Here is a 14,382-nt window from a genome sequence, read left to right on the forward strand (position 1 = left end):
GAAAAAATGCTCATCGTCACTGGTCATCAGAGAGATGCAAATCAAAACCACATTGAGATACCATCTCACGCCAGTTAGAATGGCGATCATTAAAAAATCTGGAGACAACAGATGCTGGAGAGGATGTGGAGAAAAAGGAACACTTTTACACTGTTGGTGGGAGTGTAAATTAGTTCAACCATTGTGGAAGACAGTGTGGCGATTCCTCAAGGCCTTAGAAATAGAAATTCCATTTGACCCAGTAATCCCATTACTGGGTATATATCCAAAAGACTATAAATCGTTCTACTATAAGGACACATGTACACAAATGTTCATTGCAGCACTGTTTACAATAGCAAAGACCTGGAATCAACCCAAATGCCCATTGATAATAGACTGGATTGGAAAAATGTGGCACATATACACCATGGAATATTATGCAGCAATCAGAAATGATGAGTTCGTGTCGTTTGTAGGGACATGGATGAATCTGGAGAACATCATCCTCAGCAAACTGACACAAGAACAGAAAATGAAACACCGCATATTCTCACTCATAGGTGGGTGATGAAAAATGAGAACACATGGACACAGAAAGGGGAGTACTAAACACTGGGGTCTATTGGGGGGAAAAGGGGAGGGACAGAGGGAGGCGGAGGTGGGGAGGGATAGCCTGGTGAGAAATGCCAAATGTGGGTGAAGGGGAGAAGAAAAGCAAAGCACACTGCCATGTGTGTACCTACGCAACTGTCTTGCATGCTCTGCTCATGTACCCCAAAACCTATAATCCAATAAAAAATTAAAAAAATAAAAATAAAAATAATAAAGAAATATGTTTGTGTAATACGTTTTTAAAAGAAGACTTACATGAACATATATGCAATACATATTCTTAAGTAAATAAAGTTTATTTTTAACAATGGGGTATTTTTTTTGAAGTGTCAAATCTTGTGACTATTCAAGTACATAGTAATTTTTTTTAAATATGTTCTGAAAACTGGTACCTATCCACGACATAAGTGCAGAAATTGAGAGTAAGAGTTTGCATACTTTCAAAGCTACTCAACAGTCATTTCATATATGCTAAAAATAATAAAAATCTGTACATGCCTTTAAAACATAAACAAACAATGGGGTATTGACAGTCCTGAGTTGGTAACTGTTTAAATGAGGTAGTGGTTGATCGGTACATGGGAGTTCTTTTGATGATTTACTCTGCTTTTGTGTATGTTTGAAATTTTTCATAATAAAACCTCTTTTGAAAATTCAATACTTTTAATTCTAAATGAGTATTTCTTATCAAGAATAAAAAGGAACATAGATTTCCAGCTTCTGCTTAGAATGTAGAAAGATTTAAAAAGCACTGCTCCCACTCTCACAATAACAACAAACACCAGACAATATGCAAATTCACCACAGTTCTTGAACCTACTACACATCTGAGGTTGCAGGGGCAACTAATCCAAAAATCTAAGGACAGAAGGGTCAAAACCACTTGCTTACCTGAAACAGGTAATACTGGACAATGGTAAGAAAAAGTGAGCTAAAATTTTTAACTAATTGCTAAAGGTTTATAAGCTAACAAGAATCTATAAAACCCTGAGGGTCACAGACTCAAAGGGAATTCATATTCACAGGCTCTTCTCCAAGGACCTCACAGAAAGTTTAAAAATTAAAAAAATGCAGACATGGTAGGAATCCTAAGAAAGTGATCCTTGTTCCTTGGAGAAAACAGTTGCAGATGCAGGAAAGGCTCAAAGCCCCCAGTTGGATCCTTCTCTCCTATATCTATCCCTGTTTTGTTATATGTTGATGGAACAAAAGATGCCAAGGAAAATAACTGTATAGTTATACGAAAAAAAAGAAGAGACTCCTACCTCACACCATACATTAAAATTAATGCAAAGTGAACAACAGACTTAAATGTAAGAGCTAAAACAATAAAACTTCTAAAAAAAGAAAAGTAAAACTTCTTTAAAAAGAAGAAAAGAGAAGAAAAACTTTGCAACTTTGGATTAAGCAAAGATTTCTTACACATGGCAACAAAAGCACAATTGATAAAAATTGACAAATTGGACTTCTTTGAAATTTAAAACTTCTGCTCTTCCAAAGACACCAGTGAAATATGAAAACACAAACCACAGACTTGAGTACAGTACATATTATGTGAACATAAGCTGTGATTAAAGATGTATATTGTAAGCCCTACTTAAAAAATTGAGTTATAAATAATAAGCCAATAGTAGAAATAAAATGGCCTCATTTTTAAAAGTCAATCAAAAGAATAAAGGGTTACAAGAAACAAAGAAGCAGCAGAACAAATAGGAAACACTTGGCAAGATGATTTTTTAATCTACCCATATCAGTAATTACATTAAATAAAAATTCCCTAAATGCAGCAATTAAAACAGCAGTCCCCCACATTTTTGGCACCAAGGACTAGTTTTACGGAAGACAATTTTTTCCACTGGTGAACAAGGTGGGGTAGGGGTCTGGTTTGAGGATGAAACTGTTCCACCTCAGATCATCATCAGGTATTAGTTAGATTCTCATAAGGATTGGGCAACCTAGATCACTCCATGCACAGTTCATAATAGGGTTCATGCTCCTATGAGAATCTTTAAAAAAAAAAAGACAGAGTCTCACTCTGTCATACAGGCTAGAGTGCAGAGGCACAATCTCAGCTACCTGGACTTCCTGGGCTCAAGCAATCGTCCACCTCAGCCTCCCTAGTAGCTGGGATTATAGGTGCATGCCACCATGCCAGGCTAATTTTTGTAGAGGCAGGGTTTTGACGTGTTGCCCAGGCTGGTCTTGAACTCCTGGGCTCAAGTGATCCTCCCATCTCAGCCTCCCAAACTGTTGGGATTTCAGGAGTGAGCCACCACATGAGCCAGGGTTCACAGGTACAGGCGGGGTTCCCGCTCCTATGAGTATCTAATGCCTGCTGCTGATCTGACAGGAGGCAGGGATCAGGTGGGAATGCTCACAGGCACAAACCACCTGCTGTGCAGTCTGTTTCCAAACAGGCCATGGACTAGGACTGGCACCAGTCCATGGCCCAGAAGTTGAGAATCCCTGAATTAAAAGATTGTCAGATAATCCAAGACTCAATTGTAAAGTGTTTATACAACACAGTTTAGGTTGCCACCGTGGCTAATGCCATAATCCCAACACTTTGGAAAGCCAAGGCATAAGGATTGCTTAAGGCCAGGAGTTCAAGACCAGCCTGGGCAACAGAGTGAAACTTCTGACTCCATCCAAATAAAAAAAGCAAAGAAAGAAATATATTTTAAATAAAAGGTTACAAGTAGGCTAAAAGTAAAATGATAAAATACATAAACCTTGAGGCCGGGAGCGGTGGCTCACAGCTATAATTCCAGCTCTTTGGGAGGCTGAAGCAGGAGGATCACTTGAGGTCAGGAGTTTGAGACCAGCCTGGCCAACATGGTGAAACCCGTCTCTACTAAAAATACAAAATTAGGTATGGTGGCACATGCCTGTAGTCCCAGCTACTTGGGAGGCTGAGGCATAAGAAGTGCTTGAACTCAGGAATTGGAGGTTGCAGTGAGCTGAGATTGCACCATTGCACTCCAGCGTGGGTGACAGAGCAAGACTCCATTTCAAAAATAAAAATAAAAAAATATATATAAACCTGGCAAACATTAATCTAAAGAAACCCTGAGTTGTAACTGAAATAATTAAATTAATATGAGACAAATAACTGTAGAACAAGAAATAGCAGGGATAGAGCAGCACATGTTGCAAAGGGGCTCAATTCTTCAAGAAAAAGTAATAATCCTAAATGTATATGCATCTAACAAGAGATCTTCAAAATGCATGAAACAAGTTGATAGAAATGGTAGAAAAAGAAGCCATAATTCAACACCCCACTCTCAGCTATGCAGAACACCCCTTTGTCAGCAATGAAGAACAAGGAGGCAGAAAATAAGATACAGAAGGCTTCAATCAAGCAACCAAGAAAATCAACCAACCTGATGAACTTAATATTTATAGAATATTCCTCCCAAAAATAGTAAAACAAAACTTTTTTTTTTTTTTGAGATGGGTGTTACTCCCTCACCCAGGTTGGACTACAGCGGCATCTCGGCTCAGGACAACCTCCACCTCCTGGATTCAAGCGATTCTTATGCCTCAGCCTCTCAAGTAGCTGGGATTATAGGAGTGTGCCACCACACTGGGCTAATTTTTGTATTTTTAGCAGAAACAGGGTTTCACCATGTTGGCCAGGCTGGTCTCTAACTCCTCACCTCAAGTAATCTGCCCAGCTTAGTCTCCCACAGTGCTGGGATTATGGGTATGAGCCACTATGTCTGGCCCCTAAAACATTGTTTACGATCGTACATGGGACATTCACCAAGATAACCACATTCTGAACCACAATGTGATTTGAACATATTTAAAAGACTTTAAATTATATAAAGTATATTCTAGAAACATAACAGTTAAACTAGAAATCAGTAACAGAAAAAAATATGGGAAATCTTCAGATATTTCTGAGTTAAATAATACAGTTATAAATAACCCATAGATCAAAGAAGAAATTGGAAAATATTTTGTATTGAATGAAAATAAAAGTACAACATATCAAAATTTCTTCCAAGCAGTGTTTAGAAGGAAAGTTATAGTATTAAATGCCTATATTATAAAGGAAAGTCTCAAATCAGTCTAAGCTTCCACATTAAGAAACTATTAAATGTAGAGCAAGTTAAACCCAAAGTATAAGGAAGGAAATGACAACGAGAGAACAAAGAAGAAACCGAGAACAAAACTACAGAGAGAAAAAGAAAAATCAATGAAACTGGAAACTGGGGGAATTTTTTTTTTTAATTGATAAGCCTCTAGCCAGACTGATATAATTTAAAAATATGAAAAGGGAAAGATGGGATATCACTATGGATGCCACAGTCATTAAAAGGATAATAAAAGAATACAAGTAACTCTTGCCCATAAATCCAGTAATTTAGAGAAAATGGACAAATTCTTTGAAAGTCACACGCCAAAGTTTACCCAAGAAGAAACAAGATGACCTGAATAGTCCTAAGTGTATTAAAGAAATTAAAATTTTAGTTTAAAATCTTCCAACAAAAAAATCTCCAGGCCCACATAGTAAAATTGGTAAATTCTACACAACATTTACAGAGAAAATAAGAATACCAAATCTAAACTCTTCCCAAATGTAGAATAGGAAAGAACCCTCTCCAACAAAATGAGGCCAGTATTAATCTGATACTAAAACCAGACAAAGGCATTACATGAAAACTAGAGACCAACATCTCTCATGACTACGGATATACAGATCCTAAATAAAACACCAGGAAATAAAATCCAACGCTATAAAAAGAGATAATATATCACAATGAAATGGGATTCATCCCAGATACTAAAGCTGATCTAATATTTGAAAATCAACTAATATAATTAGACATTTCAACAGAATAAATTTTTTGAAAACCTATGATCAACTGAATAGATGAAGAAAAAGCCTCTGATAAAATATACCAACTATTCATGAAAAACAAACAAAACTCTTGGCAAACCAGGATTAGAAGGGAACTGCCTCAACTCAGTAAAGGGCATCAACAAAAACCTACACTCATACTTAATGGTGAAAGACTAAATACTTGCTTTCCCCTTAAGATACCACAAACGAGGTAAGAATATCCATTATTTCATTCCTATTCAACAATGCACTGTGCTAATTAGTGCAATAAGGCAAAACAAAAGCAAAACAACAAAAGGGATACAGATTGAAAGAGCTGAAATAAAACTATATTCACAGAAAACAGGATTGTCCAAGTAGAAAATCTCAAAGAAACTATTACAGTCCTACCACAAATTCAATTGCCATAACTTAGCAAAAATGAAAAAAAAAATAAAAGAATTAAAGATAGAAATCTGATTTTGATTCTTAGAAATTTAAAAATAAAGTGGGAAAACATTTATATCAGTCTAGATATAATCAAACCTTTAAATATTTCTTTTAAGGCTCAATAAAATTTATAAATGATTTTATAAATTTTAAATAAATGTGAACATAAATAGATTAGATATACTACAAAATAGTAGACCAAGAAGCCACTGGTTGCAATACTTAAAAAATGTCAGTATGTTCAAAAAAATTATATTATCTTAAAATACCTCAATATAACACCTGCATGATTAAATGACAACCATATACAACAGTAAGAAAAATACTCTTCAATATTTGTTCAGCAAAAAAGCATCAAGACCTATTACTAATCTTTCAGACTGGCCTACTTTATAATTTCTAATTTTTCTGGATTTAGAGGAAGGGTCCCCAACCCCTGGGCCATGGACTCACACTATTAGGAACCAGGCCGCACAGCAGGAGGTGAGCAGCTGGAAAGAAAGCATACAGCCTGAACTTTGACTCCTGTCAGATCAGCAGCACGATTTGATTCTCATAGGAGCACAAATCCTATTGTGGACTGTGCAAGTGAGGGATCTACATTGTGTGCTCTTTATAAAAATCTAATGCCTGATGACCTAAGTAGAACAGTTTCATCCTGAAACCATTCCCCACTCTCCACCAACCAAGGAAAAGTTGTCTTCTACAAAACTGGTCCCTGGTGTCAAAAAGGTTAGGGACCATTGATTCAGGATACCTAATGAACAAATACTACAGCTACTCATCTAATATTCAAATCAATTAACAAGTAGTAAGTTGGATTTCTAAAAAGTGTCATAGAAGATAAAATTATTTTAAACACAGTAATATACATCATTTAAGTCATCAAATATGATACTGTAGACATTGTTGATTTAAAGTTTCTCATATGTAAAACTATCACTCTAAAAAACTGCTTGTAATTTAAATTTTCATTTAAATAAGGGTGCATGTGCTTATTTTAAAACTCACAAATATGCAAGTATTTTGGCAGCAAAACATTTGTCAATAAACTAGTTTTACAGTGATAATTTTTAACTATTGTGACTTGGCTTTCCAAACTAAAATTTAAAAGATAAAAACAACTGAATCACAAAATGAGATGTCAGTTTTCATTTTCTATTGCATTGTTCGGAAGGTGATTTACCTCAACAGTAGAAAGAAGCCCTCTGCGAGTGAGCCGGATACTGTAAGTCTTAAATAAGTGAGCCGGATACTATAAGTCTTAAGTAAGAGTAAGCATGTCAACTTGGAATAAACAACCAATTTCCCAGTGTTCCTCATATTAAGAATACAGTCAGTTATAATCATTAAGATTAGAATATCACAACCAGGATGGGTGTGGTGACTCATGCCTCTAGTCCTAACACATTGGGAGGTGGAAGTAGGCAGATCACTTGAGCCCAGGAGTTTGAAACCAGCCTGGGCAACAGAGTGAGATCCTGTCTCAAGAATAAAATAAAATATCACAACCTATGTTGACATAGCATCTTTATATCTTTATATTAAAAAATCTCAAAGAAGAGGAACGATCCAAGATGGCTGATCACTAACATCTCGGGATTGCAGCTCCCAGTGAAAGCGCAGAGAACGAGAGGACGCCACACTTTCGGACATATTTTTGTCACTCATGGAGCAGAATATTCCCAGTGGAGGAGCCCCACAGGTTGCCAACGCGACTCTTGTGGCCAGTGCAGCGGTTTTGCCGGCACCTCAGCGCGGCAGCTCTTGGTGCAGAGTAAACGGGGCTGGTTCCCCTTCTGGAGCTCTGGGAAGGCAGAGTCACCTATTACGGACTCAAGAAGGAAGGCAGACTGGAGATTCCCAGGCAGAAAAGCACCATCAATCTTAACGCTGCTGTTTTGGCCGGCGCAGTGGGTTGCTCATATTTTGGCCCTGGGAATTAACAACTTGGACGTCCGCCTAATTTGAAAGTTGGTAATTACAAAGACGACAGGTGGATAAATTTACAACAATGGGAAGAAACCAGCGTAAAAAGGCTGAGAATACTCAAAATCAGAATGCCTCTCCCTCTAAAGAGGATCACAGTTCCTCATCAACAAGGGAACAAGGCTTGATGGAGAAGGAGCACATCCCATTAACAGAATCACACTTCAGGGAATGGATAATAAGAAACTTCTGTGAGTTAAAAGAACATGTTGTAGCCCAATGTAAAGAAACTAAGAACTTTGAAAAAAGGTTTGATGAAATCCTAATGAGAATAGACAACTTAGAGAGGAATGTAAGTGAATTAATGGAAGTGAAGAATACAATGGAGGAACTCTGAGAACTATGCACAGGTTTAAACACTCGAATTGTTCAAGCAGAAGAAAGGATATCAGAGGTCGAAGTCCAACTTAATGAAATAAAACGAGAAGACAAGATGAGCAAAGTCTCCAAGAAATGTGGGACTATGTGAAAAGACCAAATTTACATTTGATAGGTGTACCTGAATGCGACAGAGAGAATGAATCCAAGCTGGAAAATATTCTTCAGAATATTATTCAGGAAAATTTTCCTAACCTAACAAAGCAGGACAATATTCAACCCCAGTTAATACAGAGAACACCACAAAGATATTCCTCAAGAAGAGCAACTCCAAGGCACATAGTCGTTAGATTCACCAGGGTTGAAACGGAGGAGAAAATACTAAGGGCAGCCAGAGAGAAAGGTCAGGTTACCCACAAAGGCAAGCCTATCAGACTTACAGCAGATCTCTCAGCAGAAACTCTACAAGCCAGAAGAGAGTGGGGGGCCAATATTCAACATCCTTAAAGAACAGAACTTTTAGCCCAGAATTTCATATCCAGCCAAACTAAGCTTCACAACTGAAGGAAAAATAAAATCTTTTATGAACAAGCAACTACTCAGAGATTTTTTTTTACCACCAGGCCTGCTTTACAAGAGCTTCTGAAAGAATCATTACACATAGAAAGAAACAACCAGTATTAGCCTTTCTAAAAATATACCAAAAAGTAAAGAGCATCAACATAAAGAATTTACATCAACGAATGGATAACAGCCAGTTAACATCAAATGGCAGTAATCCTAAATTTAAATTGACTAAATCCCCCAATCAAAAGATACAGCCAAAACCCAATGGTACACTACATCCAGACCCATTTCACATGCAAGGATACACAAAGTCTCAAAACAAAGGGATGGAGAAAGATTTACCAACCAAATGGAGAGCAAAAATAAATAAAAAGCAGGAGTTGTAATTCTCGTATCTGATAAAATATATTTTAAAGCAACAAAGATACAGGATCAATGCAACAATAAGAGCTAACGATACATAGAGACTTAGAATCAATGAGACAGAAAATTAATAAGGATATCCAGGACTCGAACTCAGATCTGAAACAAGTAAACTTAATAAATATTTATAGAGCTCTCCACTTTAAATACACAAAATATACATTCTTGTCAATACCACATCACACCTACTCATAGGTTTAAATGAAATATTGATTGGCCATTATTAATACCCATTTTTTTAGAATAAAGCAACATTTCCATTCTCTCTCCCTCTTTTTCTTCCTTTCTTCCTCTCCTTCACTTTTTTTTTCTTTCCTTCTCTCAAAAAAAAAATCTCAAAGAAAAAATCAGAATTGTGCCTATTAAGGTATAAATGGTACTTGTACAATTAAATAAATGTGATGGTAGCATTAAAAGAGAAATGCATCATTAGATACAAGAACACAAAAACGTATACAAAAACGTGTCATGAAAATTGTACAAAAACACAGGTAGCTAGGGATTTTTTTATTTTAATAATACACATTACAATACTGGCTCAGTAAAGCTAACAAGAATACTATAGTCCAAAGACAGTACTCAAAGTTTACATGGTATTTAGACTAAGGCAAATCTAATATATCTTTTATATGGCATACATTTCTATCTTTAAAAAAAACGCATGATGATGAGAAGCCAAACTTGGCCAGGCACCATGGCTCACGCCTGTATTCCCAACACAGGCATTCGTCTGGGGAGGCCAAGGTGGGTGGATCACTTGAGCTCAGGAGTTCCACAACAGCCTGGGCAGCATGGAGCAATTCCGGTTCTACAAAAAAAAAAAAAAAAAAAAAATAAAAAAAAAATACAAAAATTAGTATATGGGGCAATACTACTTCTACAAAAAAATAAAAAAATTAGTCAGGCATGGTGGCACACCTGGACTCCCAGCTACATGGAGGCTGAGGCAGGAGGATCAACTGAGCCCAGGGGAAGGTGAAGGCTGCAATTAGTCATAAGCATGCCACTGCACTCCAGATTGGGTGACAGAGACCTTGTCTCAAAAAGAAAACCTAAAAAAGAAGGTCAAAGTGATGCCAGACTGCATGGGTGTGAATTCCAGCTCTACCATATACCAACTTTATGACCTCAGACAAGGTAGTATCTTTTTGTGTCTCCATTTCCTCATCTGTAAACTGGGAATAATAACCTTCACAGTGTTTTGTCTTTGTTGTTTAGTTTTTATTTTATAATCATAAATTTATTCATTCAATCTAGCTAGATGTAGAAGGGAATAAGAAAAAAATATATGGAACCCAAAGTATTACTTTGTGAGAGCACAAATATTATAGAATATTGCAAACAAGTGGAGTGGAAGGTTGCTCTCCTGAGCTACAGAAGGAATGGACTGGTAGTTAAGATAATACAAAATTCAAATTTATTAGCATTGCTCACAGTTGGCAATGGTGATCTTCTTGCTGGTCTTGCCATTCTTGGACCCAAAGCACTCCATAGCTTCCATGACAGTCATACCCTGTCTCTCACCTTTCCCAAGACCACATGCCTACTATCGAAGCCTTCAGTCTTGGCACTACAGATGAAAAATTGGAAACCATTTGTGCTGTGTCCAGCATTTGCCATGGACAAGATGCCAGGACCTGTATGCTTCAGGATGAAGTTCTTGTCATCAAACTTTTCCCCATAGATGGTCATGCCCCCAGTGCCTTTATGGCATGAAGTCAACTACCCTGGCATATAAACCCTGGGATAATTCTGTGAAAGCAAGAACTCTTAAACCAAATCCTTTCTCTCCAGTGCTCAGGGCACAGAAGTTTTCTGCTATCTTTGGAACTGTGCCTGCAAACAACTCAAAGGAGATGTGGAGCTCCTCCTTGACAGCTATGTGGGAGAACATGGGGCGGACCATGGCTGACACAGGTGCCTTCGGATGGTAGCAGTGTCTGCAAAGCCATACTATTTTATAAGGATTAAATGAGTTAAAATTCCCTGGTACATAAAAAGAAAATATAAAAGTACTATTATTCTAGATATTTTTAGGAAATAATTTTTTACATCTGACTCTTTAGAGCATCCTGGTTTTATACGATATAAACCGTAAGAAAATTGGAAAAGAACACAACATATAATCCTTAGAGTTTACGTAAAAAATCCTATCAATACCTTTGTGAAAATTACCTTCCCTTTCCCACAAAAGAATAAAAGAGTATTATTAAAATGTTCTTGTCTCAAAATGGTCCCTCAACTGTTTCCTTTATCAAATGTAAGTCACAGCTGCTCTAACGAAATGTTTTTTAATTCAATTACGTCTCTGTATAAAGAATGTTCTTAAATGTCAAATCTGCACCAAGATTTAATTACCTTAAAACCATCCATATTTTCTAAGAGCACACTTGCTAAGAACATTTTTCCCCATTATCAGTTTCACCATATATCTAGCAAGGGAATCTTGGAGTATGTAACACAAATTACTTGCCTTAGAAAAGACACTGTTTATTCTACAGGTGTAAAATTCAGTGAATGACTTTCAGAAAAATCAAAAGAAAGTAAATGTAACATCCATACAGTTGTTTAAGCTTTATTTTTATATGCATGCATGTTTCAAGGAAACAAAAATTTCAAGACATAGAATACAATATATCAAATGAAATAATTCAGAATTATTTTAATGTGTACACAAGTAACAATATAAAGCACATATATAAGATAAATTGTATAATTTGTTTTGAGGTTTCAAAAAACAGTAATTTGGTTTTAAAATTCTGATACCAATATCTAATATAACATTCAAGTAAAACATATGTCAAAAATTAGACTTAATGAGACTAACATATAACTCTATGACAGTCTGTCTTTACCACGATCTTCAAAATAGTGCTGTTCAATTCTCCTACAGAAAGCAAGGAGGTTACTATAGTTTTTCACCTTTTCAGAAAGTTCATCATTTGTTAATTGTGTGGTAAGAATGGTGTACAGATGGCCAAATACCAGTGCATCAAGTTCAGTAGGCCTAAAAGTAGAAATAAGAGTAACATGAGTAAGTAGCAATTAACTCTTACGTTAAAAAATCCAGTTGGCCCTCTTCACCTACAGGTCCCATACTTGCAGGTTCAACCAACGTCAGATCAAAAATACTTTAAAAGATTAGAGAGAACAATACAGGACAAATGTGATGGTTCATGCCTGTAATCCCAGCACTTTGGGAGGCTCAGATGGGTAGACTGTTGAAGCTCAGGAGTTCACAATCAACCTGAACAATGTGGTGAAACCTCATATTTACAAAAATTAGCCAGGCATGGTAGTGCATGCCTATAGTCCTTGCTACTTGGGAGGCTGAGGTGGGAGGATGGCTTAAGATCACACTACCGCATAGCATTTAGAGATTGTGTGTATCTACTGATGACTTAAAATATACAGGAGGATATAGGTAGATTATATGCAAACACTGCACAATTTTATTTTTTCTCATAACATTAAATTTACATAAGCAGTTATGCCATTTTATATAACAGACTTGAACTCTGCAAATTTTAGTATCTGTGGGGGTCCCAGAAACAATGTCTTGTGGATATTTAAAAGACCTCTGTGGATATATTTTTTTAAATCGTTTCATTCATCAATTTAAAAGAAAAAAGCCACACAAGAAACAAAGTTTCTGTTATATAAAAAATATGTATATATGATTTGCTAGTTGTGTGACTTGCTTTCTTTAGTAACAATATTTGTGTTAAAATAATATAGATGTAATGATCATATTCATTTAGTTCATTACTTTAGTCACTAAATAAACATAACAGATCTCCAACGTGCCAGAAACTATACCAGATGCTAGACACAAAAACAAGAAAAATACTCTCATGGACATGAAACATAAATTATAAAGTTGTTTTAATAAACACAATTTATTGACCAGGTGTGGCGGCTCATGCCTGTAATCCCAGAACTTTGGGAGGCTGAGGCAGGCGGATCACCTGAAGTCAGGAGACCAGCCTGACCAACATGGAGAAACCCCATCTCTTCTAAAAAATAAAAAATTAACCAGGCATGGTGGTGCATGCCTGTAATCCCAGCTACTCAGGAGGTTGAGGCAGGAGATGACTTAAACCTGGGAGGCAGAGTCTGTGGCAAGCTAAGATCAAGCCATTGCACTCCAGCCTGGGCAACAAGAACAAAATCCATCTCAAAAAAAAATTATTAAGTATTTTAATAGATGTATAAACAAAGAGCTGTCAAAGCACAAAAGATTTCACTGTGGTGATAGGATCAAAAAAAGATACCCAATTATAAATCAACAACACAATATAACTTCAATTTTACCACATTTAAAGTGACTTAGATTTCTGAAGGAGACAAAATCATAAGGATGGCTTCAACATAATAATTTCTAGGGTTTTTTTTTCTCTTTAATTATATACTATATACAACAAAATAAAATTTATCCCACTACTAATGATCTACAAGTAGGGCATCACCAATCTACATTATATTAAAATAATTACTAATGCAATATTACTAAAACAAGAAAGTGCCATCATAATTATGAGCTAATTAATACTCTGAGTCCCATTGTGATAAAGTTTTTGAGAAAATGTGCTAGCCTACATAAATGTAAAAATATGCTGTAGAAATCTGGTTTGGTAGAATAAATTTGGGGGTTGGTAAAAATCCAAAGTTGAATCCCAATCCCAATACTATCACTTATGAACTATGTGGCCTTGATCCCTACTGATAAATAATCTCCTAGAGATCCACGGTTTTAAATACCATCTTGATGCCACTGACTCCTAAATATTTATCTCTAGTCCTAATGTCTCCCCTGAGCTCTGGATTCATACATTTAAATGCTTATGTAACATCTCCACTTCAACGTAGAGTATCTGTGGAGCAGGATGTGGAGCATTCTAAGATGTGTGGGATATTTTATTTTCTCAATGGCAGTAATTTACAGTATCCCAAACCTGTTTGTCCACCAAACTTTCCAAAATTAAAGGCACCACTCTCCACCCAGCCATTCAGGCCAAAAATCTAGGGGCTACTCTTGAGTCCTTTCTTTTACCCTCCTATATCCATTAGCAAATCTGGTGAGACACTACCTCCAAAATATGCCCTGAATGCCACCACTTAAAATTCTTCATTATGATCTCACAGTGTAACTACCATCACCTCTCCCCCAGACCACTGTGATAGCCTCCTAAAGTGTCTTCCTGCTTCTA

The 14,382-nt window shown here is 36.4% G+C and overlaps 1 protein-coding gene across 19 annotated transcripts in view; it reads right to left on the reverse strand.

Annotated features, from left to right (window-relative positions):
* Window positions 1-9,664: 9,664 nt before the first annotated feature.
* Window positions 9,665-14,382, reverse strand: part of MTX2 (metaxin 2) — an 80,037-nt gene continuing 75,319 nt past the window's right edge. For 11 of the 19 annotated variants that reach the window (XM_035304461.3, XM_002749335.6, XM_078329096.1 and 8 more), the window contains one exon: window positions 11,732-12,179. In XM_035304461.3, the coding sequence (XP_035160352.1) occupies window positions 12,008-12,179 (172 nt within the window). In that variant the 3' untranslated portion in view covers window positions 11,732-12,007. Of the gene's footprint in view, window positions 9,981-10,090; window positions 10,225-11,731; window positions 12,180-14,382 lie in introns of those variants that run through there. The other 8 variants (XM_054257502.2, XM_078329102.1, XM_078329093.1 and 5 more) reach the window with 3 other exon arrangements.

The sequence above is a fragment of the Callithrix jacchus genome, chromosome 6 (assembly GCF_049354715.1).
Source record: "Callithrix jacchus isolate 240 chromosome 6, calJac240_pri, whole genome shotgun sequence".
Taxonomy (NCBI): Eukaryota; Metazoa; Chordata; class Mammalia; order Primates; family Cebidae; genus Callithrix; species Callithrix jacchus.